General features: G+C 48.1%; 1 protein-coding gene across 2 annotated transcripts in view; it reads left to right on the forward strand.

Annotated features, from left to right (window-relative positions):
- dnm3a (dynamin 3a) overlaps window positions 1–16,318 on the forward strand; it is a 445,953-nt gene that overhangs the window by 102,380 nt on the left and 327,255 nt on the right. For both annotated transcript variants that reach the window (XM_072511556.1, XM_072511557.1), the window contains exon 7: window positions 14,951–15,093. In XM_072511556.1, the coding sequence (XP_072367657.1) occupies window positions 14,951–15,093 (143 nt within the window). The remainder of the gene's footprint in view (window positions 1–14,950; window positions 15,094–16,318) is intronic.

The following is a 16,318-nucleotide window of genomic DNA, read 5'->3' on the forward strand; positions in this document are numbered from 1 at the left end:
CAAAGTGATTTCATAACTGAACCAATGGTCATCAGCCTCTCAGGTACCGCAATACCCGGTACTACCACAATGACCTCCGCCATCCCCTCCATTGGATCCGCCACATACAACAACAGGTCGTCGGCACACAACGACACCCGTTGTTCCTTTCCCCCCCGGACCAGTCCCCTCCATTTCCTGGACTCCCTCAGTGCCATGGCCAACGGCTCAATTGCCAGTGTAAACAACAAGGGGGATAAGGGGCACCCCTGCCTCGTCTCCCAGTACAGCCGAAAGTACTCCGACCTCCGCCGGTTCGTAGCCACACTCGCCACTGGGACTCTATATAGCAGCCGGACCCAACTGACGAACCCCTCCCCGAACCCAAACCTCCGCAACACTTCCCAAAGATACTCCCACTCCACCCGATCAGAGGCCTTCTCGCGTCCATATCTGCCACTACCTCCGCTTCCTCCTCCACCGAGGGCATCTTAATCACATTGAGGAGCCTCCGCACATTTGTGTTTAGCTGCCTACCCTTCACAAATCTCGCCTGGTCCTCATGAATCACCCCTGGGACACAGTCCTCAATTCTCATAGCCAGCACCTTCGCCAGCAACTTAGTGTCAACATTGAGGAGTGAGATCGGTCTATACGACCCACAATGCAGCGGATCCTTGTCCCGCTTCAGGATCAAAGAAATCAGCACCCTAGACATTGTCGGGGGCAAGGTCACGGCCACGGAACATTCAAACCTCCTCATGCGGGACACCATCGTTACGGGCATAGGGTCAGATCTCCTACGCCAGCGACTTTTAGAGGGTGCCACGCTCGACCTCACAGCAACAAAAAAACTGGTGCTGTCGATGACGGTCGCCTCGCGCAATATTCAGGCCTACACCCCTCAACACAATCTTCACTCTGTTTGGCCTATACGACCCACATTGCAATGGGTCCTTGTCCCGCTTCAAGATCAAAGAAATCAGCGCCCTGGACATTGTCGGGGGCAAGGTCCCCCCCCTCCCTCGCCTTATTAAAAGTCCTCACTAGCAACGGGCCCAGCAGGTCCACGTATTTCCTGTAGAATTCAACCGGGAACCCATCCGGCCCCGGGGCCTTCTCCGCCTGCATGCTCCCCAATCCTTTAACCAGCTCCTCCAGCCCAATCGGCGCCCCAAACCAGCCACCTCGTCCTCCTCCATCCTCGGGAACCTCAGTTGATCTAGGAATCGTCGCATCCCCTCCTCCCCCGTTGGAGGCTCAGACCTGTACAGATCCCCATAGAAGTCCCTAAATACCTTGTTTATTCTCACCGCACTCCACATCGTATTCCCCCCTCTATCCTTAACTCCACCAATCTCCCTCGCTGCCTCCCTCTTACAAAGCTGATGTGCCAGCATCTGACCCGCCTTCTCCCCATACTCATACGTCGCCCCCTGCGCTTTCCTCCACTGTGCCTCTGCTTTCCCCGTGGTCAACAGGTCGAATTCCGTCTGAAGGTTCCGTCGCTCCCTAAGTAGCCCTCCTCGGAGGTACCCCTGCATACCTCCTATCTACCCTTAGAATCTCCCCCACCAACCTCTCCGACTCCCTCCCCTCTCTCTCCTCTCTGTGGGCCCTAATGGAGATTAGCTCTCCCCTGACCACCGCCTTCAATGCCTCCCAGACTACCCCCACTTTCACCTCCCCGTTGTCGTTGGCCTCCAAATATCTTTCAATACACCCCCGCACCCGCCCGCACACCCCCTCATCCGCCAACAGTCCCACATCGAGGCGCCACAGCGGGTGCTGGTCCCTCTCCTCCCCCAACTCCAGTTCCACCCAATGCGGGGCGTAGTCCGAGATGGCTATGGCCGAATATTCCATTCCCTCCACTTTCGGGATTAGCGCCCTACTCAAAATGAAAAAATCTATCTGGGAGTAGGCTCTATGGACGTGGGAAAAGAAGGAAAATTCCCTGGCCAGCGGCCTGGCAAACCTCCATGGATCCACTCCCCCCATCTGGTCCATAAACCCCCTGAGCACCTTGGCCGCAGCCGGCCTGTTACCCGTCCTGGACCTAGAACGGTCCAGTGCTGCGTCCAGCACCGTGTTGAAGTCCCCCCCCCCCCATTATCAAGCTTCCTACCTCCAGATCCGGAATCTGACCCAACATGCGTTTCATAAATCCGGCATCATCCCAATTCAGGGCATATACGTTCACCAGTACCACCCACACCCCCTGCAACCTACCACTCACCATCACGTATCGACCTCCATTATCCACTACAATATTCAGTGCCTCGAACAACACCCGCTTCCCCACCAGGGCTGTTCTACGCATCCAGCCCTGAATGAAAGACCTGCCCTACCCATCCCTTTCACAGCCTAACCTGATCTGCCACCTTCAGATGTGTCTCCTGGAGCATAACCACGCCTGCCTTCAGTCCCTTTAAGTGCGCGAACACCCGGGCCCTCTTGACCGGCCCGTTCAGGCCCCTCACATTCCAAGTTGTCATCCGGATTGGGGACTACTCGCCTCCCCCCTTGCCGACTAGCCATCTCGATATCTAGGCCAGCCACGTGCCCGCGCCTCCCGCACCCTCCAGTCCCCCAGGTGTTGGACCCCCGCCCCGACTACCTCACCTACTTCCAGCTCCCTTTAGGCCAACACAGCAGCAACCCAGTTCTCCATTCTCCCCCCCACCCCCCCCCCGCTAGATCCTCATCTAGCCATTTTGCTCCCCTCATGACACTCCCGTAAGTCAGCTGACTCCTGCTGACCACGGCCTCTCCCGCCATTCCATCGACCCCCCAGTGTAAGAATCCCCCCACCCCTTGGCAGTCAGTGTGCACTCCTCTCCAGCAGCACCCCCCCCACTCCCATCCTTCCCTAACGCGGGAAAAAGCTCGCGCTTTCCTGAGCCGGCCCCACCCCCTCTGGCGCAGCTCCTTTTTGCGGCCTTACCCCAACTCCCATCCCCGGGCCTCCACCCCCTTCTTCCTCCGTGGGGCCCTGCACCTCCAAAACCGACGCCCACACTCTCCCACAGCCCCCACATCAAATCCATTCACCCATCCCCACCCAGCACTCAGACAAAAACAACGTTCCCCAAACGCGGTAAACACAGTAAACATCCCCCCACGCCAAACCCTCAATTTGAGTCCAACTTTTCAGTCTGTATAAAGTTCCATGCCTCATCAGGCGTTTCAAAATAGTGATGCCGATCTTGGAACGTGACCCACAATCGAGCTGGCTGCAGCATCCCGAACTTCACCCCATTCTGATGGAGCACCGCCTTAGCCCGGTTGAAACCAGCCCTCTTCTTAGCCACCTCCGCACTCCAGTCCTGATAAATTCGGATCTCCGTGTTCTCCCACCTGCTGCTCCGCTCTTTTTTGGCCCATCTCAGGACACACTCTCTGTCCATAAAGAGGTGGAACCTCACCACTACAGCCCTTGGCGGCTCGTTGGCTTTGGATCTCCTTGCCAGGACCCGATGAGCCCCATCCAGCTCCAGGGGCCTCGGGAAATCTCCCACGCCCATCAGCGAATTGAGCATCGTACTCATATATGCCCCGGCATCGGGCCCCTCCACTCCTTCAGGGAATCCCAGAATCCGAAGATTCTTCCTCCTCGACCTATTCTCCAGGCCCTCGAATTTTTCCGCCCACCTCTTGTGCAGCGCCTCATGCGCCTCCACCTTCACCGCCAGGCCCAAGATCTCGTCCTCGTTCTCCAAAGCTTTTTGCCACACCTCCCGGATCGCCGCCCTTTTGGCCTTCTGGGTCTCCACAAGCTTCTCAATCGCCGCCTTCATTGGCGCCAGCATTTCTGTCCTCAGCTCCTCAAAGCAGCGTTTAAGAAACTCCTGCTGCTCCTGCGACCACTGCGCCCACGCTGCTTGGTCTCCACCCGCCACCATCTTGCTTTTCCTCCCTCGCACTTTTCGCTGCACCAGGATCAGTTTTTTAACTGCTCCACACCTGGTCCAATCCATATAATGTCAGGGGGATCTTGCTGTCACCTTCCCACAATGGAAGCCGTCGAACAATTTCCGTTGGGGCCCCTCTGAAGAGCCCAAAAGTCCGTTCCCGGCGGGAGCTGCCGAACGTGCGACCTACCTAGGCATAGCCGCAACCGGAAGTCTTCAGAATGATATTGATAGATTGGTGGAGTGGGCGAGAAAGTGGCAGATGGAATTTAACACAGAGAAGTGTGAGGTCATGCATTCAGGGAGGTTAAACAGTTATAGGGAGTACACAATAAATGGAAATATACTAAGAGGGGCAGATGAAGTGAGAGATCTTGGCATCCAAGTACACAGGTCCCTAAAGACAGCAGTTGAAGTTGACAAGGTTAAGAAAGCATATGGATTGCTGTCCTTCATTAGCAGAGGTAAAGAATATAAAAGTAAGGAAAGAATGTTGGAACTGTATAAGACACTGGTGAAGCCACAACTGAAATATTGTGTGCAGTTCTGGCCACCACATTACAGGAAGGACATAATTGCTCTAGAGAGAGTGCAGAGAACGTTTTCAAAAATGTTGCCAAGTCTAGAAAAGTGTAGCTATGAGGAGAGAATAGAAAGGTTGGAGTTATTTTCCTTGGATAAAGAAGGCTGATGGGTGACTTAATTGAGGTGTACAAAATTATTGAGGGGAAGAGATAGAATTGTTTCCTTGGTGGAGAATTCTAAAACCAGGGGACATAGATTCAAGTTAAGAGGCAGAAGGTGTAGAGGGGACATGAGGAAGAATTCTTTTACACAGAGGGTAGTGGGTGTCTGGAATTCGCTGCCCGAGTTGGTGGTGGAGGCAGAGACCCTAAACTCTTTTAAAATGTACTTGGACCTGCACCTTAAGTGCTCCAAGCTACAGGGCTAAGGACTGGGTGCAGGAAGGTGGGATTTGAAAGGGCACCTGGCGTGGACAAAATGTAAAATGGCCTCCTTCTGTGCTGTAATGTTTCTATGATTCTATGATATTCTTTACAATCTTCTGACTCAACTTCATGCAAGTGTATACTTTTACTTTTTTTGTTAACCACAGGTGACCGGCCCTCCCTTTAGAAATTTTCTTTCTCATTGGAATATGTCTATTCTATGCATTCTGAAATATCCCTTCAAATGTTTGTCACTGAACATCTGTAATCTTTTCCTTTTGTTCACTTTAGCGCCCTCTGCTTTCATGATTATAGTTATTTAAATTTAAAATATTAGCCTTGAGTGCACTCTTCTCTCCCTCAAACTGAATGTAAAATGTAATCATATTATGATCGCTGATACCTAGGGGTGCCTTCACTATGAGATTATCAATTAATCCTAGTTCAATGCACAACACCAAGTCTGGCATAGCCTGCCCTCTGGTTGGCTCCAGATGTGCTGTTCTAAGAAACTATCCCAAAAACATTCTATGAACTCCAACGCTATTTTCGCCCATCAAATTTTTCTAAGTTATATGTAGATTTAAAATCCCCCAATATTATCGCAGTACCTTTCTGACAAACTCCTGTTATCTCTTATTCTCCTACCATATTACAGTTAGGGGGCATGTACACCATAAGACATAGGAGCAGAATTAGACCATTCGGCCAATTGAGTCTGCTCCACCATTCGATCAGGGTTGATATGTTTCTCAACACTATTCTCCTGCCTTCTCCCCATAACCCATGATCCCCCTATTATTCAAGAACCTATCTATCTCTGTCTTAAAGTGACTTCTTGCATTTATAATTTCTCATCTCTATGTAAACTGCTTCTCCATCCTGGCTTCCTGATCGCTGGTCAATCCTCTAATGTACTAATACCATTATTAATTAACAGAGCCACCCTTCTTAGCTTCCTGTCTATCCTAAATGTCACAGACCCTTCAATATTCCGGTCTCAATCTATGTCATTCTGTAGCCCTGTCTCTCATAGCTGTCAGATCATATTTATTAATTTCTGCTTGCGCCATCAGTTCTTTGTTTTGTTTTGAATGCTATATACATTCAGCTACAGAGCATTAAGCTTTGGTCTTTTATTATGTGATTGCACGGGAGGGGGTGCAGAGGCTATTCATCAGGATGTTGCCTGGGATGGAACGTTTAAGTTATGAAGAGAGGTTGGATAGGCTAGGGTTGTTTTCGCTGGAGCAGTGCAATGACTTAGGCCAGGCCTTTGTGATTGGCCAATTAGAATACGAGTTCCCTGATTAGTGGCCCAATCAGGGAACCCCTTTCTGAGTAAATAACCGGGAGTGTCAGATCCTCTGCAATCCTCGTGTAGACAGCAAAGAACCAAGAACAAAGAAAAGTACAGCACAGGAACAGGCCCTTTGGCCCTCCAAGCCTGCACCGACCATGCTGCCTGTCTAAACTAAAATCTTCTACACTTCCGGGATCTGTATACGTCGATTCCCATCCTATTCATGTATTTGTCAAGATGCCTCTTAAATGTCACTATCGTCTCTGCTTCCACTACCTCCTCTGGTAGCGAGTTCCAGGCACCCACTACCCTCTGCGTAAAAAACTTGCCTCGTACATCTCCTCTAAACCTTGCCCTTCGCACCTTAAACCTATGCCCCCTAGTAATTGACCCCTCCACCCTGGGAAAAAGTCTCTCATCATCCACTCTGTCTATGCCCCTCAAAGTTTTGTAGACCTCTATCAGGTTGCCCTCAACCTCTGTTGTTCCAGTGAGAACAAACCGAGTTTATTCAACCTCTCCTCTTGGCATATGCCCTCCATACCAGGCAACATCCTAGTAAATCTCTTCTGCACCCTCTCTAAAGCTGCCACATCCTTCTGGTAGTGTGGTGACCAGAATTGAACACTGTAGTCCAAGTGTGGCCTAACTAAGGTTCTATACAGCCGCAACATGACTTGCCAAATTTTATACTCAATGCCCCGGCCAATGTAGGCAAGCGTGCTGTACGCCTTCTTGACTACCTTCTCCACCTGTGTTGCCCTTTCAGTGACCTCAGGACCTGTACACCTAGATCTCTTTGACTGTCAATACTCTTGAGGCTTCTACCATTCACTGTATATTCCATACCTGTATTAGACCTTCCAAAATGCATTGCCTCACATTTGTCCGGATTAAACTCCATCTACCATCTCTCCGCCCAAGTCTCCAAACGATCTAAATCCTGCTGTATCCTCTGACAGTCTTCATTGCTATCTGCAATTCCACCAACCTTTGTGTCGTCTGCAAACTTACTAATCAGACCAATTTCCTCCAAATCATTTATATATACTACGAACAGCAAAGGTCCCAGCACTGATCCCTGTGGAACACCACTAGTCACCGCCCTCCAATCAGAAAAGCACCCTTCCATTGCTACTCTCTGCCTTCTATGACCTAGCCAGTTCTGTATCCATCTTGCCAGCTCACCTCTGATCCCGTGTGACTTCATCTTTTGTACCAGTCTGCCATGAAGGACCTTATCAAAGACCTGACTGAAGTCCATATAGACAACATCCACTGTCCTACCTGCATCAACAATCTTTGTGACCTCCTCAAAAAACTATCAAGTTAGTGAGACACGACCACCCCTTCACAAAACCGTGCTGCCTCTCGCTAATGCTTCCACTTGCTTCCAAATGGGAGTAGATCCTGTCTCGAAGAATTCTCTCCAGTAATTTCCCTACCACTGACGTAAGGCTCACCAGCCTGTAATTCCCTGGATTATCCTTGCTCCCTTCTTAAACAAAGGAACAACATTGGCTATTCTCCAGTCCTCCGGGACATCACCTGAAGACAGTGAGCAGACTAAATGGTCATGGTTGTTCAACTGTTGGGTTTGTAAATAAAGGAATTTCGGTGACGGGACTTCTGCCTCCGTGGACTTATTACATTGGCGACGAGGAAAACGGAACGACCCGAAGAAACCTGCTCGTCAGCAGCTGCCGCATATTGAGGGTAAACCACTGACAGGCAAACTGCCTTTATTTGGAAAGTTGGACTCTTTTGACCCTGCAGTGGAAGACTGGGCTCAATATGTAGAGCGGATGAAGTACTTCTTTCGAGCAAACAATATAATTCTGGATGAAAAGCAACGGGTCATTCTGCTGACCGCGTGTGGGCTAGCAGCCTTTGCCATTATGCGCACAAGCATGTGCCTAAAGAGGGAGAAATGTGTTTTCCTAGCACCTCAAGTAACCTATCTGGGGTACAAGGTTGACAAATTAGGACTCTGGTCTGGTGGCCTGAAGTGCATATGTTTTAATGCAAGGAGCATTACGGGTAAGGCAGATCAACTTAGAGCTTGGATTACTACTTGGAACTATGATGTTGTTGCCATTACAGAGACCTGGTTGAGGGAAGGGCAGGATTGGCAGCTAAACGTTCCAGGATTTAGATGTTTCAGGCGGGATAGAGGGGGATGTAAAAGGGGAGGCGGAGTTGCGCTACTTGTTCAGGAGAGTATCACAGCTATACAGCGAGAGGACACCTCAGAGGGCAGTGAGGCTATATGGGTAGAGATCAGGAATAAGAAGGGTGCAGTCACAATGTTGGGGGTATACTACAGGCCTCCCAACAGCCAGCGGGAGATAGAGGAGCAGATAGGTAGACAGATTTTGGAAAAGAGTAAAAACAACAGGGTTGTGGTGATGGGAGACTTCAACTTCCCCAATATTGACTGGGACTCACTTAGTGCCAGGGGCTTAGACGGGGCAGAGTTTGTAAGGAGCATCCAGGAGGGCTTCTTAAAACAATATGTAAACAGTCCAACTAGGGAAGAGGCGGTACTGGACCTGGTATTGGGGAATGAGCCCGGCCAGGTGGTAGATGTTTCAGTAAGGGAGCATTTCGGTAACAGTGACCACAATTCAGTAAGTTTTAAAGTACTGGTGGACAAGGATAAGAGTGGTCCGAGGATGAATGTGCTAAATTGGGGGAAGGCTAATTATAACAATATTAGGCGGGAACTGAAGAGCATAGATTGGGGGCGGATGTTTGAGGGCAAATCAACATCTGACATGTGGGAGGCTTTCAAGTGTCAGTTGATAGGAATACAGGACAGGCATGTTCCTGTGAGGAAGAAAGACAAATACGGCAATTTTCGGGAACCTTGGATGACGAATGATATTGTAGGCCTCGTCAAAAAGAAAAAGGAGGCATTTGTCAGGGCTAAAAGGCTGGGAACAGACGAAGCCTGTGTGGCATATAAGGAAAGTAGGAAGGAACTTAAGCAGGGAGTCAGGAGGGCTAGAAGGGGTCATGAAAAGTCATTGGCAAATAGGGTTAAGGAAAATCCCAAGGCTTTTTACACTTACATAAAAAGCAAGAGGGTAGCCAGGGAAAGGGTTGGCCCACTGAAGGATAGGCAAGGGAATCTATGTGTGGAGCCAGAGGAAATGGGCGAGGTACTAAATGAATACTTTGCATCAGTATTCACCAAAGAGAAGGAATTGGTAGATGTTGAGTCTGGAGAAGGGGGTGTAGATAGCCTGGGTCACATTGTGATCCAAAAAGACGAGGTGTTGGGTGTCTTAAAAAATATTAAGGTAGATAAGTCCCCAGGGCCGGATGGGATCTACCCCAGAATACTGAAGGAGGCTGGAGAGGAAATTGCTGAGGCCTTGACAGAAATCTTTGGATCGTCGCTGTCTTCAGGGGATGTCCCGGAGGACTGGAGAATAGCCAATGTTGTTCCTCTGTTTAAGAAGGGTGGCAGGGATAATCCCGGGAACTACAGGCCGGTGAGCCTTACTTCAGTGGTAGGGAAATTACTGGAGAGAATTCTTCGAGACAGGATCTACTCCCATTTGGAAGCAAATGGACGTATTAGTGAGAGGCAGCACGGTTTTGTGAAGGGGAGGTCGTGTCTCACTAACTTGATAGAGTTTTTCGAGGAGGTCACTAAGATGATTGATGCAGGTAGGGCAGTAGATGTTGTCTATATGGACTTCAGTAAGGCCTTTGACAAGGTCCCTCATGGTAGACTAGTACAAAAGGTGAAGTCACACGGGATCAAGGGTGAACTGGCAAGGTGGATACAGAACTGGCTAGGCCATAGAAGGCAGAGGGTAGCAATGGAGGGATGCTTTTCTAATTGGAGGGCTGTGACCAGTGGTGTTCCACAGGGATCAGTGCTGGGACCTTTGCTCTTTGTAGTATATATAAATGATTTGGAGGAAAATGTAACTGGTCTGATTAGTAAGTTTGCAGACGACACAAAGGTTGGTGGAATTGCGGATAGCGATGAGGACTGTCTGAGGATACAGCAGGATTTAGATTGTCTGGAGACTTGGGCGGAGAGATGGCAGATGGAGTTTAACCTGGACAAATGTGAGGTAATGCATTTTGGAAGGGCTAATGCAGGTAGGGAATATACAGTGAATGGTAGAACCCTCAAGAGTATTGAAAGTCAAAGAGATCTAGGAGTACAGGTCCACAGATCACTGAAAGGGGCAACACAGGTGGAGAAGGTAGTCAAGAAGGCATACGGCATGCTTGCCTTCATTGGCCGGGGCATTGAGTATAAGAATTGGCAAGTCATGTTGCAGCTGTATAGAACCTTAGTTAGGCCACACTTGGAGTATAGTGTTCAATTCTGGTCGCCACACTACCAGAAGGATGTGGAGGCTTTAGAGAGGGTGCAGAAGAGATTTACCAGAATGTTGCCTGGTATGGAGGGCATAAGCTATGAGGAGCGATTGAATAAACTCGGTTTGTTCTCACTGGAACGAAGGAGGTTGAGGGGCGACCTGATAGAGGTATACAAAATTATGAGGGGCATAGACAGAGTGGATAGTCAGAGGCTTTTCCCCAGGGTAGAGGGGTCAATTACTAGGGGGCATAGGTTTAAGGTGAGAGGGGCAAAGTTTAGAGTAGATGTACGAGGCAAGTTTTTTACGCAGAGGGTAGTGGGTGCCTGGAACTCACTACCGGAGGAGGTAGTGGAGGCAGGGACGATAGGGACATTTAAGGGGCATCTTGACAAATATATGAATAGGATGGGAATAGAAGGATACGGACCCAGGAAGTGTAGAAGATTGTAGTTTAGTCGGGCAGTATGGTCGGCACGGGCTTGGAGGGCCGAAGGGCCTGTTCCTGTGCTGTACATTTCTTTGTTCTTTGTTGTTCTTTGACTACACCCTTTGGAGGATCGGGTGAGGGCGATTAAAGATGCCCCGGCCCCCACCACAATCCAGGAGTTAAGGTCTTTTTTAGGACTGGTGACATATTATGGAAAATTCATACAGAACAGAGCTTCCATCTTGAACCCTCTACAATTACTAAAAAAGGGACCAGCCTGGGATTGGTCCGCCCGCCAAGACTGGACTTCCAAGAAGATAAAAGAACAGCTTTCCTCAGACAACGTCTTGGCACACTACGACCCCAGGAAAGAGTTGGTGCTCACGTGCGACGCGTCTCCATATGGTGTTGGTGCAGTTTTGGCTCACAAAGGGCAAAACGGACAGGAACGACCGATAGCGTTTGCTTCCAAGATGCTGGCAGCAGCAGAATGAAAGTACGTCCAAATCGAAAAGGAAGGACTGGCTGTGATCTTTGCAGTGAAGAAATTTCACCAGTACTTGTACGGGCAGAAATTCACTATAATTACAGACCACAAGCCAATACTGGGTTTGTTGAAAGAAGACAACGCAATACCACCAATAGCTTCGGTCCGGATCCAACGCTGGGCCCTACTACTGGCGGCATACCAGTATCAACTGGAGCATCGGCCAGGAACCCCGATGGAAACGCCGATGCACTAAGCAGGCTGCTGTTACCGGACTTTAGTACTCAAAATAGAGGAAACCGTAATGACATTACATTTCCTGGACACCCTTCCAGTGACCGCACAAACCATTTGTTTATGGACCCAAAGGGACACGGTTTTATCAAAAATAATACACGTGGTGCTAACTCGGGAGATGGAAAGACCGGTCTAGGCGGAATTCCACTCTTACTGGAGCAGAAGAGACCAGATCACCGTGGAAGACGGGATCCTGCTATGGGGGGCTCGAGTAATAGTTCCAAGTCAAGGCTGTCGAGCCATACTGGCTGAACTACCTCAAGGGCACCCTGGAGTCTCAAAATGAAGATGATGGCCAGAAGCTATGTCTGGTGGCTGGGCCTGGACAGAGACATAGCGGCATTGGTATTGGTAGGTTGGTGCCAAGAATGCCAACAAGGGCAGAAGGTGCCACCGGCAGCCCCGTTGCACCCATGGGAATGGCCAGATAGACCATGGTCGCGACTTCATGTCGCTTTTGCAGGCCCATTTATGCGTTCAATTTTTAAAATAATAGTAGACGCCTATTCCAAATGGCTGGACGTCTACAAAATGAATTCTGCGAATTCAACAACTACCATTGAAAAACACCGCACCTCGTTCGCAACTCATGCTATCACCGGGGGTGTTAGTTTCAGATAATGGATCGGTTTTCACCAGCCAGGACTTCACAAAATTTATGAAATCGAATGGCATTCGGCACATACGGACGGCACCATACCACCCCGCATCGAATGGTTTGGCGGAGAGAGCCTCCAGACTTTAAAGTTGGGTTGGAAAAACAGTCAGCAGCATCATTGGACACCAAACTGTCACGCTGGCTATTTGACTACAGAACAACCCCACACGCCACAACGGGAATAGCACCGACGGAGCTACTCATGGGCAGACGACTCCGAACCCGGCTGAGTCTACTATTCCCGAATTTAGGTGGCAGAATAGAGCGACACCAAGAGGCCCAATGCAGGGGCCACGACAGCACTCGCCGAAAAAGGCAGTTCAACACGGGTGAAAATGTATGGGTCAGAAATTATGTGAATGGCCCCATATGGCTGGCAGGAACAGTCAAGGCCAGGACAGGACCTGTGTCGTATGAGATACGTGTGGGAAAACATGTAATAAAGAAACACCTGGACCAGGTGTGGGCCTCAGATTTGTTTCTTCCTCCGGAGCTGACTCAGACCAGCATACCAAGGACTGTGGAGATCCTCCCAGACAAACTATTCACGCCCCTCCGACACCACTGGTGAGGACATCGGACTCGGATATGGACACCGTGGATGATGCTGCAGCTGTACCCCTGCTGCCGGAGGAAAGGGGCGAACCGCCCCTCAGGCGCTCACATTGGAAAAGACGGGCGTCTAGCCGTTATACCCCCTATATCGGAGGCCGAAGTTGAGGAGCCGGACCCGGCGCAAAAACGAAGCAGAAGACCCATGAGTCGCGAGGAGCCCTCCTGTGGTCATGTCACCTCTGTGTATCGTGAATGTCCATTGGTCGTGTCCTATCGATTGAGTGTGTGTGTGTGTGTGTGATGTCTCTGGTGCTCCCTCTAGTGTCTAGCTAGCCTACATGTATTTACATTAACCCCCCGTGTACCCACAGTGATGCACATCACCACATCCCCCCTTTTTTATATGTTACATATTTTCTGTACACTTTAAGAAAATTGAACAGAAAACAGGTAGATAAGTTAAGGTATATACAAGTCATGGGAACAGTGATTAAACAATAAGTCCAAATCATTCATGTGAGTCCAAAAACCATCAATCATCATGGTCAAATGTCTCTTGGTTATGAACGCCATCAACGTCCCTGTGCCACAGGAACCAAGAAGTGGTCAAATCACTTCGCTGTCTGATTTGGAGTCCCTTTCTTTTTCGATGTTTGTGATGGTGCTGTCGGATGGCATCTTGTAGCTGATAAGGTGTTGACGTTGAAGAGGTACCATCAACAGTATCATTCGAGGTCATGGATGTCCCATATGTTGAAGTTGGATAAGACTGTACATACTGGTTCTGGCCACATGCTGTGCAGGAAGGGTGATCCAGCTGAGAACCGTTGAAGCTTGTCGAATTGGAAACAGAATTGCTGCTCGCATAAATACCTGGTAATGGTGTGAAACTAGAACCTTGCATCTGATAGGAATATGCCGTCTGGCCAGGCTGGGATGCAGCAAATCCTGGGCTGTAACTAAGGCATCCAGTCTGTCGTGCAGATTGCGCTTGCGGTAGTCCTCCTTCGTTCTTGATTCCATTAGTGGGCAATGTGTAGTGCTGGCCTGTTTGAGAATATGCTGCATAGACTGCTGGCTGCTGCATGCCTGAATACTGGGTTTGTCCAATCTCCATGTAATACTCTGTGCAAGCTTCCAGAACAACATCTAATCTAAAGATGGCAAGGGGTGAGACTCCTTTCAGACACAGCACTGGGGAGAGGTTGTGTCCTCCTGGTTGGCTTGTTATTTTTCTCTTCAGAGATGTTGCTCCCATTTTTCTAAACTTCTGTTTTAACCTCCAACCTCATCCCTCACATTTTCATGATTTTCTATTTTCCCCAATTCACTTCTCTGTGCCTCACACTGCTGTTTCTATTCAAATGGCCTTTGTTTCTGATAATGCCTCACTTTACTAAGATGATATGTTACATCATCCAACAATCATTTCACTGTTACTTTCTGTTTTTCAAAAATCACTGCTCCTCACTTTGTGAGTCAGTTGTTGAGCATCTCCTTTTTTTTCAATCCTGAGGAAAGATTTAAGTCCAGAATATTCGCTGCCTGTTCATTCCACAGGTGTCATCTGAACTGCTGTGTATTTGCAGCGTTTATTCCCGGTTTGTTTCAGATTTCCAGTATTTTGCTTTTTCCATTTTCAGATGAATTTCCAACACCTGCTTCAGGCTTTCATCCTAGCAGTTTGCCGAATTCATGCCTTGTCTGGGGGGATGAAAAGAATGTAATGCTCTGGATCATGCAGTTCTCCAGTGTTCACTATTGTAGCCACAGAATGTCAATTATATCCTTGTTTAACATTGCTTAACCTAAATGTCATTACAAAAATACTGTTGCAAAATTTCCAATAGAAAAACAACAGGTTTCATTGCACTTTCACTTTATCAAATATAAGATAAATCCAAAACGTTTTGTGAAGGATCTATTAAAACTTGGCAACTTGTTTAAAGTTATTTTGAATGGATTGCTGACATATCCACTTTTTTGTTCCTAAAAATAGATTGTTAGTTTTAATCTTTTTTTCTGCAGCAATTAACTAACCACATTCGGGAAACACTTCCTGCATTACGCAACAAGCTTCAAAGGCAGATGATATCTTTAGAAAAAGAAGTGGAAGAATATAAGGACTGCCGACCTGATGATCCTGCCATAACAACTAAAGCTCTCTTGCTGTATGTCAAGTATTATTGATTTATCATGAAACCTCCGTATTTAATCTATAACATGGATTCTGAAGCTTTGTGTGATAAGTTTGTGTTTTTCAGTCCTAAATGGCATAGCTCTAATTTTAGGACACGGAATGCCCCCATCAGAGGAGATAGTTTGTATCTGTATCTTCTTGAAATGCGTTATCATTTAAAATTGTTTGATTAATGCACTCCACAACCGTCTAAACTCATTAATAAAATGTAATTTTGTGCAAGCTTGTTCGTGCTATGTTATGTTAATATGGTAATCTTTTAAGCCCCAATATTATTGTGAATCTGCACTCCAAAGCCAATCATCCTTGATTTCTAGCGTCTAAAACTGAATGCAATATTCCAGATGGAGTCTGAGCAAGGCAGTTACAATTGAAGAATCACTTACTGAATTTTGTATTTGAGTTCCACATTGAATTCCATCCACCTTAGTTTCACCCATTCAAATCTGTATGGATTCTACTCTAAATTCCTTTCCCCATTTTTTTTGTGAGAAAATATTTTATTCAAATTATAACATTTTAACAATCACACAGTACAATATTTACAACTAAAATACGATATAAGAGCAGATTAGGCCATTCGGCCCATTGGGTCTGCTCTGCCATTCCATCATGGCTGACATGTTCCTCATCTGTTACCTACAATGCTACAGACCAAGAGCTGGATTGCGAAATCAGCCAGAGCATCTCCTCGCCAGATCACATGATCTAGGAGCAGAAGTAGGCAATTTAGCCTCCCGAGCCTAAACACCTTCAATGGCTGATCGCATCATGGCCTCAACTCCAACGTCCTGCCCATTCTCCATAACCCTTCAACCCATTACCAATTAAAAATCTGTCTAACTCCTCCTTAAATTTACTCACTGTCCCAGCATCCACCGCACTCTGGGTTAACAAATTCCACAGATTCACAACCCTTCGGGAGAAGTAGTTTTTCCTCAAATCTGTTTTAAATTTGCTACCTCTGATTCTAAGAATATAAGTTCCCGTTTCAGATAAATAACCCCAAAGCAACCCCAACAACCCACCCCTTACCCGTTAGCTACAACTAGCTCTCCAAAATGTAATATAAACAGACTCCATCTCTTGTGGAAACCCTCACTCGCCCTCCTCAAGGCGAATTTCACCTTTTCCAAACACAGGCACTCCTTTAAATCCCCCAGCCACACAGAGGCAGAGGGTGGAGAAGCTGACCT

The sequence above is a fragment of the Scyliorhinus torazame genome, chromosome 7 (genome assembly GCF_047496885.1).
Source record: "Scyliorhinus torazame isolate Kashiwa2021f chromosome 7, sScyTor2.1, whole genome shotgun sequence".
Lineage (NCBI taxonomy): Eukaryota > Metazoa > Chordata > Chondrichthyes > Carcharhiniformes > Scyliorhinidae > Scyliorhinus > Scyliorhinus torazame.